Genomic DNA, 18,638 nt, shown 5'->3' on the forward strand with positions numbered 1-18,638 from the left:
TTAAATTTGAATAATTAAATATATATTATTATTTGAGTTTGAAATAATTCTATGGGGTTCCACCATTGACACCCTGCCTCGTGTCCACCTCTCTTTGGGGCTCAGCCTCCTAGCTGGTACACCGCCTGGTGTCACACCGCTAGTAGATATTGTTCTCTATAGGCTTTGTTTTTCAGCTCCCCCTCAAAGTTTTTAAAACGGTTTGGTAAGGGAGAAGTTTCCACAACCTTATAAAAAATGTTTCGTTCTCCTCCTTAATTGATATGGGATCTCACAAACTAAAATGTCCTCCTTGATAACTTTCTCGTGGGGTTACAACCCAATTGCTAATTTGAGTACGACTTGAATATTTAAGATATTCTATATGTGAACAGTACTTGGTCTCGTTTAGTTATAGGATAGAAATATCTTCTCACTCTTTCTCCCGTTCCTTCGTTGGTAAGTGGTCGGACCCGAATGGAAATTTCTATATAGGACATGGAAACAAAAAAAAAATGTTTTGAATGCATGAGATCGAGACAAAAAAAAAACAAGAAAAAACTTGTTTTATACGGTAATGGCTTCCAGAATTACTGAACTGAATTGCATTGGGATTCTCACTCTCTTCCCCTCCTCTTCTCCATCAAGTGAGGGAAGAAGAAGTTATTTCTCCAAACCCAAGAAAGAAAAAGTGACGAGAGAAGTTTTGGAATCCTCGTTGCCTTCGAAGTGTTTGTTAAAATGCCCCAATCAGTTTCTTGGCTTACCAGTTCTTACCCTTCATTGAATTCCCCATTTGCTAAAATTTCGGCGCCTCCCCCTTTCACCTTCCCATGTCAGCCTTCGACCCACCTTATCCTTTACGGATCCTCTCTCTTTCTCTCTCTTGAAGTGGGCGTTTCTTAAGATTTAATATAATTTATTGCAAGCGCTTTATCTTTGCTAATTTTTTATGCAGGAAAATTGCAAATCGAGATGCAGAAGGTGGATATAAATTTGGGGTCTCCATCATTAACATTTCCTTTTGGGGAGATATTGAATCGACAACCAAACAGCCCTTCTTTCCCTTTTAAGAAGCTCTTCCGTCGCCTCTCTTCCCTCTCCGCCTGACCTTTCAATGGAAGTCTCAGCCGATGATCGTTTCGATTTTGGGAAGATGGGCTATGGGTAAAAACCCAATTCTCCATTCCTTTTTTCGTTGCCCCTTTTGTTTCTTTTCGTTCATTTAATGCTCTATGTAAAGATTCTTGAACTGGGGTTTTCTTGATTTGAGTTCTGTTTTTAATTTGTGGGTTGGTTTTAGATGCAAGCATTATCGCAGGAGATGTAAGATTCGAGCCCCATGTTGTAATGAAATCTACCCCTGTCGCCATTGCCATAACGAAGCAACGGTCTGTTCTTGTTATCGATTGTTGTTCTTTACTTTCTGGTTTACTTTTGCTTACGTTTTTCATTCTTTGATGCATTAGAGTGTGATGACCAGACCCTTTGATCGTCATGAACTCAACCGTTTCGATGTTAAACAAGTATGGTTTTCTATATCTTTATCTCATTCCTTTCATGGATTTTTTACTCTTATGCGTGAAGTATGCAATGACAGTCAATTGATATCTTTTCCTAAACCTGAATCAGGTCGTCTGTGCGGTTTGTGACACGGAGCAGCCAGTATGTGAATATTATTTCTATCTTGTTATACCCTTTTGAGTTTTGATCTTGTCTACTTCGTGAAGAAATATGTAGATTCCACTAATTAGTCGAAAAGTAAAGAGTTTGTTCGGAACGACTATCCAATTACTTAAAAATATATTTTTATTACTTAAAAGTCGTTTTTAAGCACTTGTAAAGTCATAAACACGTCGTAGAGCTTTTTTTTTTATATTCAACTGGCTGTTGACTTTTTGTTACTATTTACCACGATTTGCAGGTTGCTCGAGTTTGTACGAATTGTGGTGTTAATATGGGAGAGTATTTCTGTGAAATATGCAAATTCTATGATGATGATGTAAATATTATGATTCTTAGTTCTTGTTTTTTTATTCATTAAGCGTGTGTTTACTTGGAGTTTAATAGCAAGAATTGGTGTTGTATGTTTGTACATTTCCTTCATGATTTCCATGCTTCTCTGCAGATTGAGAAGGGGCAGTTCCACTGTGAGGATTGTGGGATTTGTAGGTTAGTTTGAGTTCATTGCAAAATTTTATAATTTTCCCTTTTTTGATCATTTAAAGTTTATCAAATCAAGTCTTTTGAGTTTATCAATCTCATGTGAACAGGGTTGGTGGTCAAGAAAACTATTTTCATTGCAAGAAGTGTGGTAAATCTTTCTACTTTTCTAAAGGATTTTGATTAGTATCAGTTTAATTCGTGTTTGTCTCTGCACCCCCATTTATTGATGATCGTCGTTCTGTTTAATTCTTCGATTTGCTTACTTTTTCCTGAAAATATTAGTTGATTATTATGTCCTTCTGAAAGTATTGATCTTTGGTGTAATGTTCTAGATTGAAAGAATCTGGTCATTTGATCTGATTATGCTTCTTGTATTCTTAAAAGGATCATGTTACTCCGTAAATTTGCGTGACAATCATTCGTGTATCGAGAACTCTATGCAGCACCACTGTCCAATATGTTATGAGGTCTTTCTCCAGCCTTTTCCTGTGCTTTCGAACATTCGAAATTGAATTCCCATATTTACATCCTCACACCTCCATGTTGGATGTTTACAGTATCTCTTTGACTCGCTGAAAGACGTTGCTGTTATGAAATGTGGACACACGATGCATCGCGAATGTTACTTCGAGATGATAATACGTGAGAAGTAAGTCCTAAAGCTCGTCTTTGTTTCATTAGTTTGAAAGCCATAATACGATGCATAATCGATGTATAATGAGAATTTGTGGCATAACCCAGATACTGTTGTCCAATTTGCTCTAAGTCGGTTATCGACATGTCCAAAGCGTGGAAACAATTAGACGAGGAGGTAACAATAAAAAAGTTCAAGCATGTTTTGTGAGTTTTTTCCTTAATCATCTCTTGACTTGTAATGTTTTATCTGCCATGTGTTTAGATTGAAGCAACAGTCATGCCGGAGGAATATCGTGACAAAAAGGTTTTTTTTCCATATATTACCATCTTTAGCTACTTGTCGTCTTTCGTATCGTTATATTTACCCAAAGATTGTTGGCTGATTATATTATTGTCTTCAGCCATTTGTTGTCTTTCGTATCGTTATATTTACCCGAAGATTGTTGGCTGATTATATTACTGTCTTCAACCATTTGTCGTCTTTCATATCGTTATATTTACCCGAAGATTGTTGGCTGATTATATTACTGTCTTCAGCCACTTGTCGTCTTTCGTATTGTTATATTTACCCAAAGATTACTGTCTTCAACCCCTTGTCGTCTTTTATATCATTATATTTACCCAAAGATTGTTGGCTGATTATATTACTGTCTTCAACCCCTTGTACTCTTTCGTATCGTTATATTTACCCGAAGATTGTTGGCTGATTATATTACTGTCTTCAACCCCTTGTACTCTTTCGTATCGTTATATTTACCCGAAGATTGTTGGCTGATTATATTACTGTGTTCAACCCCTTGTCGTCTTTTATATCGTTATATTTACCCGAAGATTGTTGGCTGATTATATTACTGTCTTCAACCCCTTGTACTCTTTCGTATCGTTATATTTACCCGAAGATTGTTGGCTGATTATATTACTGTCTTCAGCCACTTGTCGTCCTTCATATCATTATATTTACCTGAAGATTGTTGGCTGATTATATTACTGTCTTCAGCCACTTGTCGTCTTTCGTATCGTTATATTTACCCGAAGATTGTTGGCTGATTGATTCAGCCAACTTGAATCTTTGATTTCTGGACATTATCTTTTACATACACCTGATGCTTACTTGTTATGAACACTTAAATATGAATCAATGGTACAAAAGAAACGCCTAATTCTTACTGTTTTTCCTTTATTCTAACCTTTTTGCTCCGATTCTGAGAACTTTCATGATATCAGAACTAGAAAATTATAGCTACGTTTTGCAGGTATGGATTTTGTGCAACGACTGCAACGACACGACTGAAGTGTGCTTTCACATAATCGGGCAGAAATGCAACCACTGCCAATCGTACAACACGCGTGCCATAGCTCCTCCAGTTCTACCACAGTGATAGAGATCATCATCATCATCATCATATGTTAAGGAGGGTTTGGTTGGTTGGGTGGGTTCTGTATCAGTTATATATATATATATATATGTATAACTCCCATTAATATCACTTCAAAGATTGCATTTCTGAGTAATTGGGTTGTGGAATCTTGGAAACTGTTGTTTTTTCAGGTTGTTAATTCTTCTTCCTCCATTGGTGGGATCTTAAAGAAACCCAGGTATAATGAATTTGTGACCATATAATATACTAACTTTGGAGTGAATACCTTTATTTTCCATTGTTCTATCATATCTTCTCTCTTCTCTTGCTTTTGCTGCTCATTTCTTTCTTAGTTTCTTCTGATTTTTGCTGTTGTTCAATCTCATCGACACGAGTATTTTCAATATGAATCGTTTTTTAGGCTGATGTTTGAAAATGTATCGTTTTTCCCCTTTTTGGGTATGATATAATACTTTGGGGTGGGCGACCTTAGTGATAATTAAAGGTCGAGATGTTTGATTGACGATACATTTTAAGTGTTGGGCTGAAAAGTCGAAAAGTCAACAGTTTAGTTAGGTTAAGTAATTATAAGTCCGGTTTGGTTTCTAAATTTTTTGAAGTGTATTACATTCTTTTAACTTTAAATTTTGTGTCTAATAGGTTCCTGAATTATTATTTTTTCAAGAAAAATAACTGATCTTTTAGAATATATGGTCAAATATAATACCAAAATTCTATTAGGTATGCATCATAATAATTAACTGTAATAAAGTTTAAACATCTTATACATCTTATATTTTGATCTATGATTAATTATATTGAAGTAATATGAAACATAAAATGAAAATTTGAGAAAGAGGGCCTCTAGCCCATTTATTTGGGCCTCTTTTGAAGGCCCACAACAACCAATATAACTAACAGCATGAAGACGATGGCTCCAGCAAGGGAGAGAGCAGAAGCAGCTGCCACTTGCTTGCAGAATCTACCAAATGTATCGCACACTTTGTTCCACCGCACGTGCGAGTTACCGTGGTAGCCGATAATTCCAATGGCTATGGCGGCCCCGGCGCTGGAAGAGAGCAGCACCACCATCACAAGGTCGAGAATGGTGATCAGCAAAGCTAATATATTGCTTCGGTTCTTGTTTGCTAATGAAATAGTCAACGTCAGTAGTCCATATAAGCTTGCAATTACATTGGCCGCAAAAAGGTACCTTCACAACAAAACATATATTTTTAATGTTTACTACCCATGCACGGTTGCTAACATGAACATAGCTCAACAGTTGAGAGAGAGAGGGGTTGGATTCGAGATTAGGGGTTGGATTCGAGATTTAAACTTAATAACGTACGCATTTTAAAACTTCGAGGGGAAGCCCGAAAGAGAAAGCCCAAAAATGACGATTATCTACTATTTAGATTATTACAAATGGTATCAGGGCCAGACACCGAACGTTGTGCCAGCAAGGACGCTGGGTCTCCAAGGGGGTGGGTGGACATGGGCTATTACAAATATTATCAGAGGCAGACACCGAGCGGTGTGCCAGTGAAGACGCCGGGCTCCTAAGGGAGTAGATTGGGAGATCCCACATCGGTTGAAAAGTGGAACAGGGGAACAAAATATTTCTTGACAGGAAAAGTCGAGACAATATCTGCTAGCGGTGGGCTTGAGTTATTACATCTCGAGTGAGTTTGAAAGACTAAAACGTAAAGAGAACAAACAAGAGAGGCTTACACAAAAGCAAACGAGAGTAATCTCGAGTGAATTATAGCGAAAAAAAAAAAAAGAAGAGAAGCTTACACGAAAGCAGACAAGTAATGCCACTTAGCGACCACAACAACGTCAGACAAGTAATGCCACTTAGCGACCACAACAACGTCGAAAGTAGGAAGGTTTGGGGAGATAGAATAAGGAACCACTTTTGTTTCTTTGTCAAGCCTCACAACAATGGCTGCCACCAAAGTTAACACAAACCCCAAAACCCTAAGAACCCCTTCCAACTTCCCACCACCACTCATTGCTCCGTTCAATTGAGAGGAAGAAGAAGAAGAGTGTTTGGATGATGGGAAAGTGTGGAACAGAAAATGTGGGAAAATTAAATATATGGTGCCAAAAGTGGTTGATCAGAGCAGTTATGTTCATTACTTGGTGGGTGACACTCATTTTCAATTTAATTAATTAATTAATGTTATAGCCATTTCTATTTAAGTTCCAAAATTCAAACATAATTTATTATTACATCATTAAAGTCAAATATTATGCCACGAAACCCATCAAGCTCATAAATAATTCATTATTATTGAATGTTTTAATCTTCGTTAAATCATATTAATAAAAATCTTTAAAATAAGTTATTTAAATTAATAATGTATTAATTAAGAATATACCTAGATATGCCTAAAAATTAGTAGCTTAGAATTAATAGTAATAATAAAATAATCCATAGATTTTTAAAAAATTATTTTTTTATTGTATCGTTGCGTTAAAATTAATACACGTTTTTTTTTATTTCCATTTTAAATATGGGGCATAAATTTTTTTTCAAGCTCGTATTTTAATAAAAATATTAAATATTTTAATGATTGAACTACACTCGGTTGATAAATAATTTATTTTTATTTTTTTTTTAGAGAAAAAGAGATTGAGGTAAATAAAAATATAATGCATAAATAGTCTTCTTGTAACATTTTCAATTCCACAACTGATAACCTAACCTTTAAATTGGGCTGTGAGGAATAGAGCCAAAGCCCATTTAGATGGGCCGTGAAGAAGCTTTAAATACAGGCCCAAAGCCCAGCCCATTTATTTGGGCCTCTTCTGGAGGCCCACAGAAGCCAACACAACAAGCAACATAAATACTACAGCACCGGCAAGAGAGAGCACAGTAGACGCTGCCATTTGCTTGCAAAATCTACCATATACATCGCACACTTTATTCCATTGCACGTGTGAGTTCCCGTGGTACGCAATGACTCCGACCGCCGCTGCAGCTCCGCTGCTGGAGAAGAGCAGCGCCACCATCACCGTGTCGAGAACAATTACCAATAACGCTAAGATGCTGTCCTTGTTCTTGTTTTTTAACAAAAAAACGAACGATAGGAAGCTGTACGAACATGCTATCACATTCGTCGCTAAAAGATACCTAAAAAAACACGAGATACTTTTAATCCAATACCACCTTCACTTCTATCTATATGTATACGAACATCGAACGTGTCAAGGTGCCAAATTCATAATAGCTATACTTGACTCAATAAGTAACACCAAAAGTTTAATTATTTTGCTCGTAAAAGTACCAAAACTAACCCGTTGATCGTATTTATATTTTTAACAAATATCCGACCATATTCATTATTGTCAATTATTATTAATTTCTAATTCTACCTAAAAATTAAATTTTTTGAAAACCCGAAATAATATCACCTCCTTTATTTTATTGATGTCCACAAATCATGTTTAAATCTAGTTAACCTCCCTCTTAATCGAGGCTTGACTCATTTCTCTAGAGCCCTCGAACAAAGTAAACCCTTTGTTCGACACTTTATCACTTTTGACATGACTAAGTTTAGGGCATGACTCTGATACTATGTTAGAAATCACGACTCTCCACGATAATATGATATTGTCTAGCATAAGCTCTCGTGACTTTGCTTTGTGCTCCCGACCACATACCAATAGAGATAGTATTTCTCATTTATAAACCAATGATCCTCTACTAAATTAACCAATGTGAGACTCACTCCCAATAATCCTCAACATACTGATCATCTTCAACTAAACTGTCACGGGTTTAAATCTCCAGCTAAACTAAAAACATAAGAAATCACTATTTGAGTGATAATACCGAAAAAAAACATTAAAACAAACACGCTTTAAAAGGGCAGACATTTAAATCTTCGTACGGGGCTCGATTTAAACTCGAAAGACGAAAATGAAGGTATAGAAAGAAAAAACGGAGCGGGAGAGAGAAAAGACTTACACGAGAGCAGACAAGTAATGCCAGTTAGCGGTGAGAGTATAATCCAAAGGAGGGAGGTTGAGGGAGACAGTAAGAGGAACAACCTTGGACTGTTTGTTGAGTCCCACGACAATGGCTGCCACTAAGCTCAACACAAATCCCAAAAACCTAAAACCCATTTGAGCCATATGGTTAAGCATTACGTTCTTGTTCATGTCTTCTTCTTCTTCTTCTTCTTCCTTTTTCACTGATCTTCTCTCCACTTCCATGTTCCCTCTCTCAGACGATTAGGGTTTGGATTCCCAAGAAAGTGGGACATAAAATTTATAATATGAAAGGAAATTAAGAGCTGGGAGGTGGGGAAGTTATGGGGTTGGTGTGGTGCTTTTAATGAATCAACACTCATCTACTTACTCTTAACTCAATTTTCTCCGGTATTTTTACGATTTCTGTGAGACCCCACGTCGATTGGAGAGTGGAACGAAACATCCTTTATAAGAGTGTAAAAACTTCTTCCTAGTAAACACGTTTTAAAACTGTGAGGCTGACAGCGATACGTAATGGGCTAAAATGACGATATATGTTAGCGATGAATTTGGGCTGTTACAAATGGTATCAAAGCTAGACATCGGGCGGTGTGCCAGCAAGGATGCTGACCCTCAAAAAGTGTGGATTGTGAGATCCCATATCGATTGATGAGAGGATTGAAGCATTCTTTATGCGGGTGTGGAAAAACCTCTCCCTAGTAGAAGTGCTTTAAACCAGTGAGGCTGACGGCGATATTTAACGGGTCAAAGTAGATAATATCTGCTAGCAGTGGGCTTGGGCAGTTACAATTTTCTATTTGATGCAAACCTACTAACCCTATATGGAACGAAATGTTATTTATGTATAAGAGTGTAAAAATTTCTTCCTAGTAGACATGTTTTAAAGCCATGAAACTAACCAAGATACGTAACAGGTTAAAGTGGACAATATCTACTAGCGGTGGGTTTGAGCGGTTACAAATGGTATCAGAGCCAAACATTGAGTGGTGTGCCAGCGAGGATTCTGGACCCTCAAGAAGAATGGATTGTGAGATCCCACATTGATTGAAGAGAGGACTAAAGCATTCCTTATGTGGGTGTGGAAAAACCTTCCCTTAGTAGACGCGTTTTAAAACGGTAAGGCTGACGGCAATATGTAATGGGTCAAAGTGAACAATATCTACTAGTGGTGGGCTTGGGCGGTTACAATTTTCTCTCTGATGCAAACCTACTAACCCTATTACGGTTGTCTCCTCGGATAATTTCTCCTCTCCATTGAGTCTTGTTTCCAAAACAGATGGAAAACCATCTTCGAGCCTCACACTTATTCAAGTGAGGCTCGTGTTTTTATTTCAAATGAATGTTAATTGATGTATGATGTACGGTCAATATACTTTATCTTACTTCAAATGAATATTCATTAAGACATGGTATATTGAGAGTATATATTTTTAATAAACCTTAAAATTTTAATTATCTAAAACTAGATTAGGTTGAACAAAATCACTGGAATTTAATGTTATTATTTATATACGTATAATTTATTTTTAATCTAATTTCATAATTATTTTTATTTTAGTTAATATATTTTTAATAAATCTTGAAATTGGTCCCACTTGTATTTTTTTTATTTATTGAAATTAGTTAAATAATAATAATTTTAATGTGACAAAAGTTACCATGTAAGAATATTTCTTAAATTATGAACAAATAAAAAAAAATTTAACAAAAAAATTAATAGTATGAATAAACTTTAAAAAAATGAATCCAAATTAATTTAAAAGAAAAGAAAAAGGAGAATAAGATAAAGAGTTGCTTAACCTCGTTGCCAAACAGGCCTTTAGCATTAATGTAGGGTTGGAGTACTCCATTTGTATTTTGCTTGGCTGCAGATATAAAAATGCATTAAATTGGCGGCCAACTAATAATTTAATGAAAAACTATGTAAACAAATACCCATAAATTTTATTGTTATTATTATTATTTTTCTTTTGGATAAATGAATAATTACTAAATTTGGAAAGAAAAAAAAAACTATAAATAATTTACAAAAAAAAAATTATATATATTAAATTAACTTTTTAAAGTGTCTCACTATTGTGTTTGGTGCTAGATGAATGCGACTTTCTATGATGTATGATATTGTCCACTTTGAGTATAAGCTCTCACCCTAAAGGTCTTGCACCAATAGAGACGGTATTCATTTATTATAAACCCATGATCATTCTCTAAATTAGCCGACGTGGGACTTTCATCCAACACCTCCCCTCGAACAAAGTATATCTCCCCTTAATCGAGGCCCGACTCCTTTTCTTTTGGAGTCTTAGTCATTTTTTACTAATGCCTACTTCGCTCAACTCCTTTTCTTTTGGAGTCTTTTGTTCGACTTTTGAGGGTTCTATTGATATGATTAAGTTAGGGCATGATTCTGATACCATGTTAGATGAACACGACTCTCCACAATGGTATGATATTATCCACCTTGAGCATCAACTATCATGAGGTTGCTGTGTTGTGTGCACCCAAAAGGCCTCACACCAATGTACTTAATTAATTACAGAGGTTCATTAGTAGCTGACGTGGAAATTCGAATTTAAGTTTACAAATTAATTGATTAATCTCGAATAGGCACAAATTTAGAGATTTAATAATTTAACTTGAAAAAAATAATTATTTAAAAAATAAATTACTTGTGAAAAATAATGCGTGCAAGAACTTCCACGTGTGCTCCATCGTCAAAGCCCTTCTCCACGAGTCCTCAACTTCAGCATACTCCATTGGGAAGCAAGCTCGGTTAGGGATTCAGTACAATCGGTGGTTTTCCTTCTTCATTTTCTTTCTTCCCATGAAATCGATCGTTGCTGATCGTTCGAGGATTCTCCAGGTTAAATCTCGATTGATAATTTTGAGCGGAGAAAGAAGAAAATTGAGAGCAATCGAAAATGGGGTTGCTTCATCTTCCACTTGATGTTGCCCTGAAAATTGCTTCTTCTCTTCAGGTTCAAGCGGAGTTTTGTATCATTCTGATCTTCTTATTTTACTTGAATTTTCTTTGGGATTAATCGATTTTTCTCTGTGGATTTTGGGCTGTGATGAAGGCATCGGACATTTGTGCTTTGGGCTGTTGCTCGCGGTTATGTCGGGAACTTTTCGATTCCGATTGTTTGTGGGAGTCTCTTGCAAGAGAAAGATGGCCTTATATCTATGCTTCTTCATCTACTGGTTCTTCTTCGTCAACTCCTGCAAAATTCCCCATATCCATGGTGCTCTTTTCATATCTTAATCTCCTTTTTTTTTTTTGGACCTCGGTTAATTATTTACCATATTGGATTATCCATTTACATGGTTACTATATTTAGGATTCTTGAAACCAATTGAGAGATTTGAGAGGTTGTTTTTTTGTTCTTTCTGCTTCGTAATTCAAATGTAGCTGTCTCTATCTGAAATGGTTGATTATTTAGTGAAACATACGGCGGATATATCTTAGTTATTTCACCATCACTTGAAGTCATCTTCATGTTATTTCATTGGCCTTATGATCATCCTATGATGTGTTAAGTATCTCATTTGTAAATTTACGTGTATTTCTTAGTTTCTTGAAAGCAATGAAGAGATTTGAAAACTTTTTTGTTCAATAGTTGAATGAGCCCTTTCGAATTTTCGTCATCCCCGTATGTAATGATTTGAACATACGTTGGATATTTATCTTGAGTGGACTTAAGTTGGATGTTGATCTTGATCTGTTGTTGAAGTCATTGGTATAATTCTGTTTGGGAACGAACAAAATGAAACATCTTCCAGGGATGGAAAAGCTTTTACATCCTGAGGCATATTGAGATATTGGGAAGAGCCCAAGCAGCAGTCAAGTTTATAGAACAATGCCCTCCTTCGACACCGATTGAGGGTGGAGACTATCTCAGGACAATACTCGGCTTGCGGGATTTGAAGCTTAGTTTTATAGATGTTCAAATGGTGCTTTTCAAACCTCAACTTAATGGGCTGCTGAACTTGGTTGGCTTACACTACTGCACAAATTTGCTTGAAATCCCTGTACGTCTGCTGCTTTTTACCATTTTTGTTCAATCATTTGTAGGTTTAAGATATATTTTGGTTGTGAACTTTTATACTCAGTTCCATTTTGACCCCCTTAAATCTTCAAAGGCTCTATTTTAGTCCTGAACTTTCAAATTTTTTTTGTTATAGTTCCTCGACTTTGCACACAAATTCATTTTTAATCTTGGCTATTGTTTCTTCTGTAGCCATTTGTCCAGAATTCCATATCTATTTTGGAAATTTGACACTTTCCTAGTATACGTAGTTTCAAACTGTTGTTTACATGGACATTTTTGTATCACATAAATAAATTAAAGATTTCTATGTTGGGTTTTTGTTAGATACTTTGTAAAACTTTAATCACTGATTCTTTATGCAAAGTTTAAGGGCTAAAACAAAATAGGATAAGATTAAAAGCTTAGAGTCTTAAATACACAAGATTCTAGCTTATGATTTCATGGCCAAAGAACCTAGTGGTTAGAAAATGTTTTGAGTGATGAAACAAAATTTGTATAGATGAAAGACTGTTTCGGCATTCAAATTGTATAGGATCATTATTAGAATTCCAGCTTATTTTGCATCTCATATATCTGAATTCTGAAGTTGTTGATTTGATTTCGATTCCTGGCAGGCCTATCGAGTCATGGAAGCACTTCAAAGATGCAAGATCTCAGAGAAACATATATGTGTGAAATGGTGGAAGCTAGGAAGATGGTTTTATGGCTTCCGCATGAGAGACGAACAACATACTCGTCGAGTCTCTTTGGCAGAACTTGTAACGGCAGAAGGGGAAGACGTTCTTGGGGTGCTTAGCAGAGGTCCTGTTCATGAGGTGCTCCGGGTTCAAGTTTCTGTAAGTGATCCCTTTGACAGTCACTGATCTCAACATGGCACACAAAAACACCCTTAGCATCTCTATAAGCATTCTGCAACTGCAATGACTTGTGTGCTACTAGTTGTTCATGTATATCAAATACTTGCTTGTAAATTCAAGTAGATATAAATATGTAAAGTATGTATCTGCCATTCAGATTTGATTGATAAGTTGTCATTCACTAACGTATGCACCTCAATATTTAGCGTATTGTGTAAATTATCAAAGGCGTTTGGGTCAATGTATTGGATTTTACAATCCCTTCATTTATCGTGGCGAGTCATTTCCAGCCCTCTTCTGGTTACTTCATTTATCGGGGTATTATAATTTTCTATTCTTTCAAAAAAGCAATCCGATTATACTTGGGCTGTCACCATTTCTACATACATTATACTAGTATCTCTTATTCTATCTACCAACTATACATCCTTCATTTTCAGATGCCTAGAACCTATCTTTGTGGACTTTCAAAACCGACCATTTTGTTTCGAAACAAACGTCTTCCTAAACCTTTTATTCTTTGAACTCGAGGACATAGTAGTACAACCTATAGACAGATTCCATTCGATCAAGGTTGTCCTAAACTTTTCATTCTAAAGCATCAAACATCTGTCAAGAAACTTGATTTGTCTTCAAATAAGTAGGTTTTTGTTGGTGTTATTTTTGAATATGTTGGTTTGGTGCATTAGCTATTGCAGCTTCCTTTCTTCAAGAGCTCCAGGAAAATGGTTGTAAATCAGAAGCGCATGCCATTGTATGCTTCATCTTGATATTTGAGTTATATTCAGTTCTTGCATGAGTTTTCTCAATATTGATGAAGAATGTATCAGATGCTCTCACCACCCCTCTATTAACCCCAAAGATAGACAACCTTATATCTTACTGAATTAGGTCACAGCCTCGTACAACCCGAAATTGATATCATTTTCTATGTCGAACAATAGGTGAGAAAAGTAGGCACCCAACAAAATAAAAATGGTATGGTCTATAAATGCTGCAATTTACTTCCAAAAGAGTGTATATTGTAGGTGTTATTTCATCTTTAAATTCCGTTCTTGAATTTTCAAGCTTGATTTACTTTGGTCTTTGAACAAAGAGCATTTAAATTTTTTTTTTTAAAAAAAGGCTGTTAAATGTTTCCTTTAGGGTTTTTACTTACAAAAAAAGAACTATTATGGACGTGTCTTTATTTTCATTTTTCATCTCAATATCGACAAATCAAGGATATAACTTTAAGCACGTGGATTGCAAGTTTAAGAGCTTAAGAATGACAAATCAATGATATAACTTTCAGCATGTAGATTAACAGTGGAGCAAGTTTAAGAGCTTAAGAATTGAGTAAAAAGTAAACGAGACTCTGTCCACGAGTAAGATTATAGATTTTTTACTCACTTTTATCTCATATAATCTAAGTCTATAAAAAGAGAGGCGAAAAAAAAAAATCGTCCTTTGGAAAATAAATGGAGGATGCCGCTCCTAAGTAAGTGATTGGCAACAAAATCAGTAAGATTTATTTAGACTTAAAGCCAAAATCTCAAAACAAACAATTCACCCACATACATTATGGAAATGCAACTCCTAAATTTCCGACCTCACATTTTCAGCGCATGTTTTTTATTTTTCTCTTTCACTCAGCCATTTCCACCGGCGGTTCAACCTTCAAAACAATATCCCTTTGCTCCTCCGCCGGCGGCGGCGGTTTCAACCTTCTTTCGCCAGTGAATAGAAGCGACTCAACTCGTTTCTGTTCTCAATTTGTCTATCAGATTCCGGTGAGTTCATTCTCTCTCTCTTTTCGATCTTCTTGTTTACGTTTATCAGAAACCCCCAAATCCAGTAGGGAAAGACGAAACCCCATTGTTAAATCGATTCAATCTTCGTTTAGAGCGAAAGACCCTAATGATATTAACATTTTGATGGTGGGTTCTACAGGGTATATTGGGAATTTTGTTGTTAAGGAGCTGGTTATTAGAGGGTTTAATGTCATTTCCATTGCTAGAGAGAATAGTGGAATTAGAGGTAGAAATAGTAAGGAATAAGCAGCTAATAAGTTGAAAGGAGCTAATATTTGCTTTTCTGATGTGACCCATTTGAATGTTTTGGAGAAATCTTTCGGGGATTTGGATGTTCCTATTGATGTTGTTGTTTCTTGCCTTGCTAGCCGAACTGGCGGCGTAAAGGATTCTTGGAAGATCGATTATGAGGCCACGAAGAACAGTTTAGTGGCTGGAAGAAATCGTGCCCCTCCTTGAATTCCAGCGTGCTAAGCTCAAATTTGAGGCTGAACTTATGGAAGCAGCTAGAGAAGACAGTGGTCTTACATACAGCATTGTGAGGCCTACTGCTTTTTTCAAGAGCTTAGGAGGTCAAGTTGAGTTGGTGAAGGGTGGCAAGCCATATGTGATGTTTGGTGATGGTAAGTTGTGTGCCTGCAAGCCGATCAGCAAGCAGGATTTGGCTTCGTTTATCACAGATTGTGTGTTGTGTGACAATTAAATCAATCAGGTTTTGCCCGTTGGTGGCCCCGGGAAGGCGTTGACTCCGTTAGAACAAGGCGAGATCTTGTTTAGGCTGTTGGGGAAAGAACCAAACTTCTTGAAAGTACCGATTGGGATTATGGATTTCGCCATTGGAATTCTCGACCTCCTTGTCAAGTTCGTCCCCGCCATGGAAGATGCCGCTGAGTACGGGAAAATTGGAAGATACTATGCAGCTGAAAGTATGTTGATCTTAGATCCTGTGACACGAGAGTAGAGTGCAGAAAAAACACCAAGTTATGGGAAGGACACATTGGAAGACTTCTTTGAAAGGGTCCTCAGGGAAGGGATTGCCGGTCAAGAATTAGGCGAACAGACGATTTTTTGATACTTTCTACGAAGCAACAGCTCGTTGGACTTGCCAGTTCGTGATGGGCGGTGCACGTGAAGGAGGTGCGCGTTTCCTTATCTGAATCCTTACTACTTTCTGAGTTTCCATGAAGTTTTTTTTTTTCACGTAACATCAATATCTGAAGGGTTGTAAATTGTCACCATTACTCTTCAAAACAATATCATTATGTAATGAATTGTGCCATACTTTTATGATCCATAATGATTCTTCTGCTGAGCATGCTGTGTCAATGATAGGCAGTCATTTATTTTTGGTATCTTCTTACTCAATTAATTGTTGCTTCAAGTGTTCTATTATGTTTTCATTTGAGAGTTGATTATTCTTCAAGAATCTGAAATCTATTCTATAATTGGCCGAGATCCCATATCGGTTAGATAGGAACGAACGAAACATCATTTATAAGGGTGTGGAAACTTCTTCCTAGCATACGTGTTTTAAAACCTTGAGAGGAAACCTAGAAGGGAAAGCCCAAAGAGAACAATGTTTGCTAGTGGTGGACTTGAGCTATTACAAATGGTATCAGAGCCAAACATTGGGCGAAAGTGTCAGTGAGGAGGCACACCAGATGGTGTGCCACTGAAGACGCTAAGCCCCAAAAGGGGGTGAATTGGGTGTCCCACATCGATTGGAGAGGGGAATGAGTGTTAGCGAGGACGTTGGGCCTCAAAAGAGGTGGATTGTGAGATCCCACATCGGTTGGAGAGGGGAACGAAGCATTCTTTATAAGGGTGTGGAAACCTCTCCCTAGTAGACGCGTTTTAAAACTTTGAGGGGAAGTTCAAAGGAAAGCCCAAAGAAGATATTATGTGCTAGCGGTGTGCAACTGTGTAGCCGCTCCAATCATTGCGTCCGAATGGTAGCCGTAAGTATCTCCATGGTGATGAACAATGTAAATAGAACACAAACTTATGTTTTTTAGAGACAAGAATCCATTGAAAGGAACCGTGATAAAAGGTCTAAAACTATAGTCAAACCGAAGCTTTCTCTAGAGCTTCTGACATTTAGACTTCTTCAAGCTTTCTCCCTCCTTGCCTGATAATACGATCATAGCAGAGTAATGTATCGATCTTTCTAGGGATGAAAATACGAGCCGGTCCAGTCGAACAAAATCAAACTAGACTCGATCTGTTGGACCTTCTTGATCACTTGGATTTGTTGGTTTAGTCCATTCAGTCTATTTTGATCGGGAAATCGGTTTGGTCTTGAGGGGAGTCAGTTTTCCGTGATTTCTGAGAAAATAGTCAACCCCAAATCGATCGATGATACCCGTTATTCCTATGATAACTATACGAACAGAACTGATATGAGAGAATACCTTGGAATCAAAACTTGCCACTCTTGGATTCTAAGTACAAAATCCCTCCCTCGTTCAACGACAGTGACTTCTCAACTCACTTACGGCTTCCGAATATGAGATGGAGAGATTCCACGTCAATTGGAGAGGGGAATGAAGCATTTCTTATAAGGGTGTGGAAATCTCTCCCTAGTAGATACGTTTTAAAACTGTGAGGCTAACGACGATACGAACCAAAGTGGACAATACCTACTAGCGGTGGGCTTACTGATTCAAACGATGACTTGTTATTTTAACCTTAGATGTGAAGCTGTTCTTGGAATTTGCAAGATACACTTAGTTGACCTGCTTAGCGTCTGCTCTGCTTTGTTAGGCCATTAGCACAGCACAGCCTCTCATGGAACAAGCAAAATCCACAAGGAGTGACATTGTACCTAACCCACCCTCTACTTCTCTTGCCTTCAACTCTTCCCTATCTTCAACCGTTGAAAACGACGACACGGGCCTCGATTTTTTCAACACAAGATTCAGTTAAATTAAACCTTACTCAAACGACCCCGAAAAACAACTGCTTTTACTTCATTTATTGTTTCGGTATTAGCTAGTTAATGAAGTTGAAAGCAAATTATGTCGTAATCACATTTCGTTTTCTTTTCGAGTAACTTTGTTGATTGTCAACGTAGGTTCACCAACCCTTTAACTAAGCTTCTTCTCCCTTTGCTGTGAATTTAATTACATATATTCTTACAAAGTAAAAGTCACATATAAATTGCAATTGTCATGTAATTTCTGTCCGTGCTCTAAATGTCAAAGTCTAGAAATTCAACCGAGCACGTGTATGTGTACTAGTGTGTATATATACATAATTTTTTTTATTTTAAAATTTAGAAGGATAAATTAAACGTTTTTTATGTTATCTTTTTGACTTAAAACTAGCAGGAATTTAATGGAGCATGTTGGAGTAGTCAAATTTTTTGAGTTCAACAATTGCAAGGGCAAAAAATCATCTATTGGAATAGAAAATAATATAGATTTGGATTTTTTTTTTTTTTAAGAAAATAAAAAAAAAAAAAGTTGAAAAATGGAAATAAATAAATAAAATGTGGATATTAGTAATAGAGTTTGCCAAGTCAGCAAGGCCATGAGGATAGATCCTCCGAATCAAATCAGTATGTTTCCTCACTCCTACGAGCACTCTTACCCAATCCCCCGATGCCACGTGTCCGTACAATAAACACTCAGCTTGTACTCATTGGATAAACAATTAAAAAAATAAATATAAAATAAAAACCAAAGAGGAGAGAGAAAGTAATTCAAAATCTCTCTCTCTCTCTTCCAATATTATATATATATATATTTTTTTTTTTAATCCCTAATTCCAAAAAAAAAAAAAAAAAAAAAAAAA

General features: G+C 36.6%; 4 protein-coding genes and 1 pseudogene across 7 annotated transcripts; 3 read left to right on the forward strand and 2 right to left on the reverse strand.

The window, feature by feature from the left end:
• The first annotated feature begins 624 nt into the window (after positions 1 to 624).
• LOC111452728 (E3 ubiquitin-protein ligase MIEL1) lies at positions 625 to 4,443 on the forward strand. Of its 2 annotated transcripts, XM_023093592.1 has the most exons (13): positions 625 to 814; positions 938 to 1,146; positions 1,283 to 1,370; positions 1,449 to 1,505; positions 1,612 to 1,644; positions 1,904 to 1,981; positions 2,108 to 2,151; positions 2,253 to 2,293; positions 2,530 to 2,612; positions 2,703 to 2,794; positions 2,887 to 2,956; positions 3,044 to 3,085; positions 4,035 to 4,443. In XM_023093592.1, the coding sequence occupies exons 2-13, from the start codon at positions 1,097 to 1,099 to the stop codon at positions 4,158 to 4,160; spliced, it is 804 nt and encodes a 267-aa protein (XP_022949360.1). In that variant the 5' UTR covers positions 625 to 814; positions 938 to 1,096; the 3' UTR covers positions 4,161 to 4,443. The 2 variants fall into 2 exon arrangements, with proteins under 2 accessions (XP_022949360.1, XP_022949352.1); XM_023093584.1 differs by lacking the exon at positions 625 to 814 and having other exon boundaries at positions 877 to 1,146.
• A 516-nt stretch (positions 4,444 to 4,959) lies between these two features.
• LOC111449428 (CASP-like protein 1E2) lies at positions 4,960 to 6,298 on the reverse strand. Of its 3 annotated transcripts, none has more exons than XM_023089331.1 (3): positions 6,008 to 6,298; positions 5,940 to 5,971; positions 4,960 to 5,352 (listed from the first exon to the last, which is right to left on the reverse strand). In XM_023089331.1, exons 1-3 carry the CDS (start codon positions 6,155 to 6,157, stop codon positions 5,013 to 5,015), a joined length of 522 nt encoding a protein of 173 aa, XP_022945099.1. In that variant the 5' UTR covers positions 6,158 to 6,298; the 3' UTR covers positions 4,960 to 5,012. The 3 variants fall into 3 exon arrangements, with proteins under 3 accessions (XP_022945099.1, XP_022945102.1, XP_022945090.1); XM_023089334.1 differs by lacking the exon at positions 5,940 to 5,971 and adding an exon at positions 5,874 to 5,882 and having other exon boundaries at positions 5,985 to 6,298; XM_023089322.1 differs by having other exon boundaries at positions 5,940 to 6,298.
• A 482-nt stretch (positions 6,299 to 6,780) lies between these two features.
• On the reverse strand, positions 6,781 to 8,423 carry LOC111448322 (CASP-like protein 1E2). Its single transcript, XM_023087838.1, has 2 exons — positions 8,119 to 8,423; positions 6,781 to 7,281 (listed from the first exon to the last, which is right to left on the reverse strand). Exons 1-2 carry the CDS (start codon positions 8,364 to 8,366, stop codon positions 6,942 to 6,944), a joined length of 588 nt encoding a protein of 195 aa, XP_022943606.1. The 5' UTR covers positions 8,367 to 8,423; the 3' UTR covers positions 6,781 to 6,941.
• A 2,400-nt stretch (positions 8,424 to 10,823) lies between these two features.
• Positions 10,824 to 13,320, forward strand: LOC111453355. The gene is made up of 4 exons (XM_023094424.1): positions 10,824 to 11,122; positions 11,222 to 11,386; positions 11,925 to 12,173; positions 12,808 to 13,320. The coding sequence occupies exons 1-4, from the start codon at positions 11,066 to 11,068 to the stop codon at positions 13,054 to 13,056; spliced, it is 720 nt and encodes a 239-aa protein (XP_022950192.1). The 5' UTR covers positions 10,824 to 11,065; the 3' UTR covers positions 13,057 to 13,320.
• A 1,198-nt stretch (positions 13,321 to 14,518) lies between these two features.
• On the forward strand, positions 14,519 to 16,154 carry LOC111432796 (annotated as a pseudogene).
• The last annotated feature ends 2,484 nt before the right edge of the window (positions 16,155 to 18,638 follow it).

The sequence above is a fragment of the Cucurbita moschata genome, unplaced genomic scaffold (genome assembly GCF_002738365.1).
Source record: "Cucurbita moschata cultivar Rifu unplaced genomic scaffold, Cmos_1.0 Cmo_Scf00001, whole genome shotgun sequence".
Classification (NCBI taxonomy): domain Eukaryota; kingdom Viridiplantae; phylum Streptophyta; class Magnoliopsida; order Cucurbitales; family Cucurbitaceae; genus Cucurbita; species Cucurbita moschata.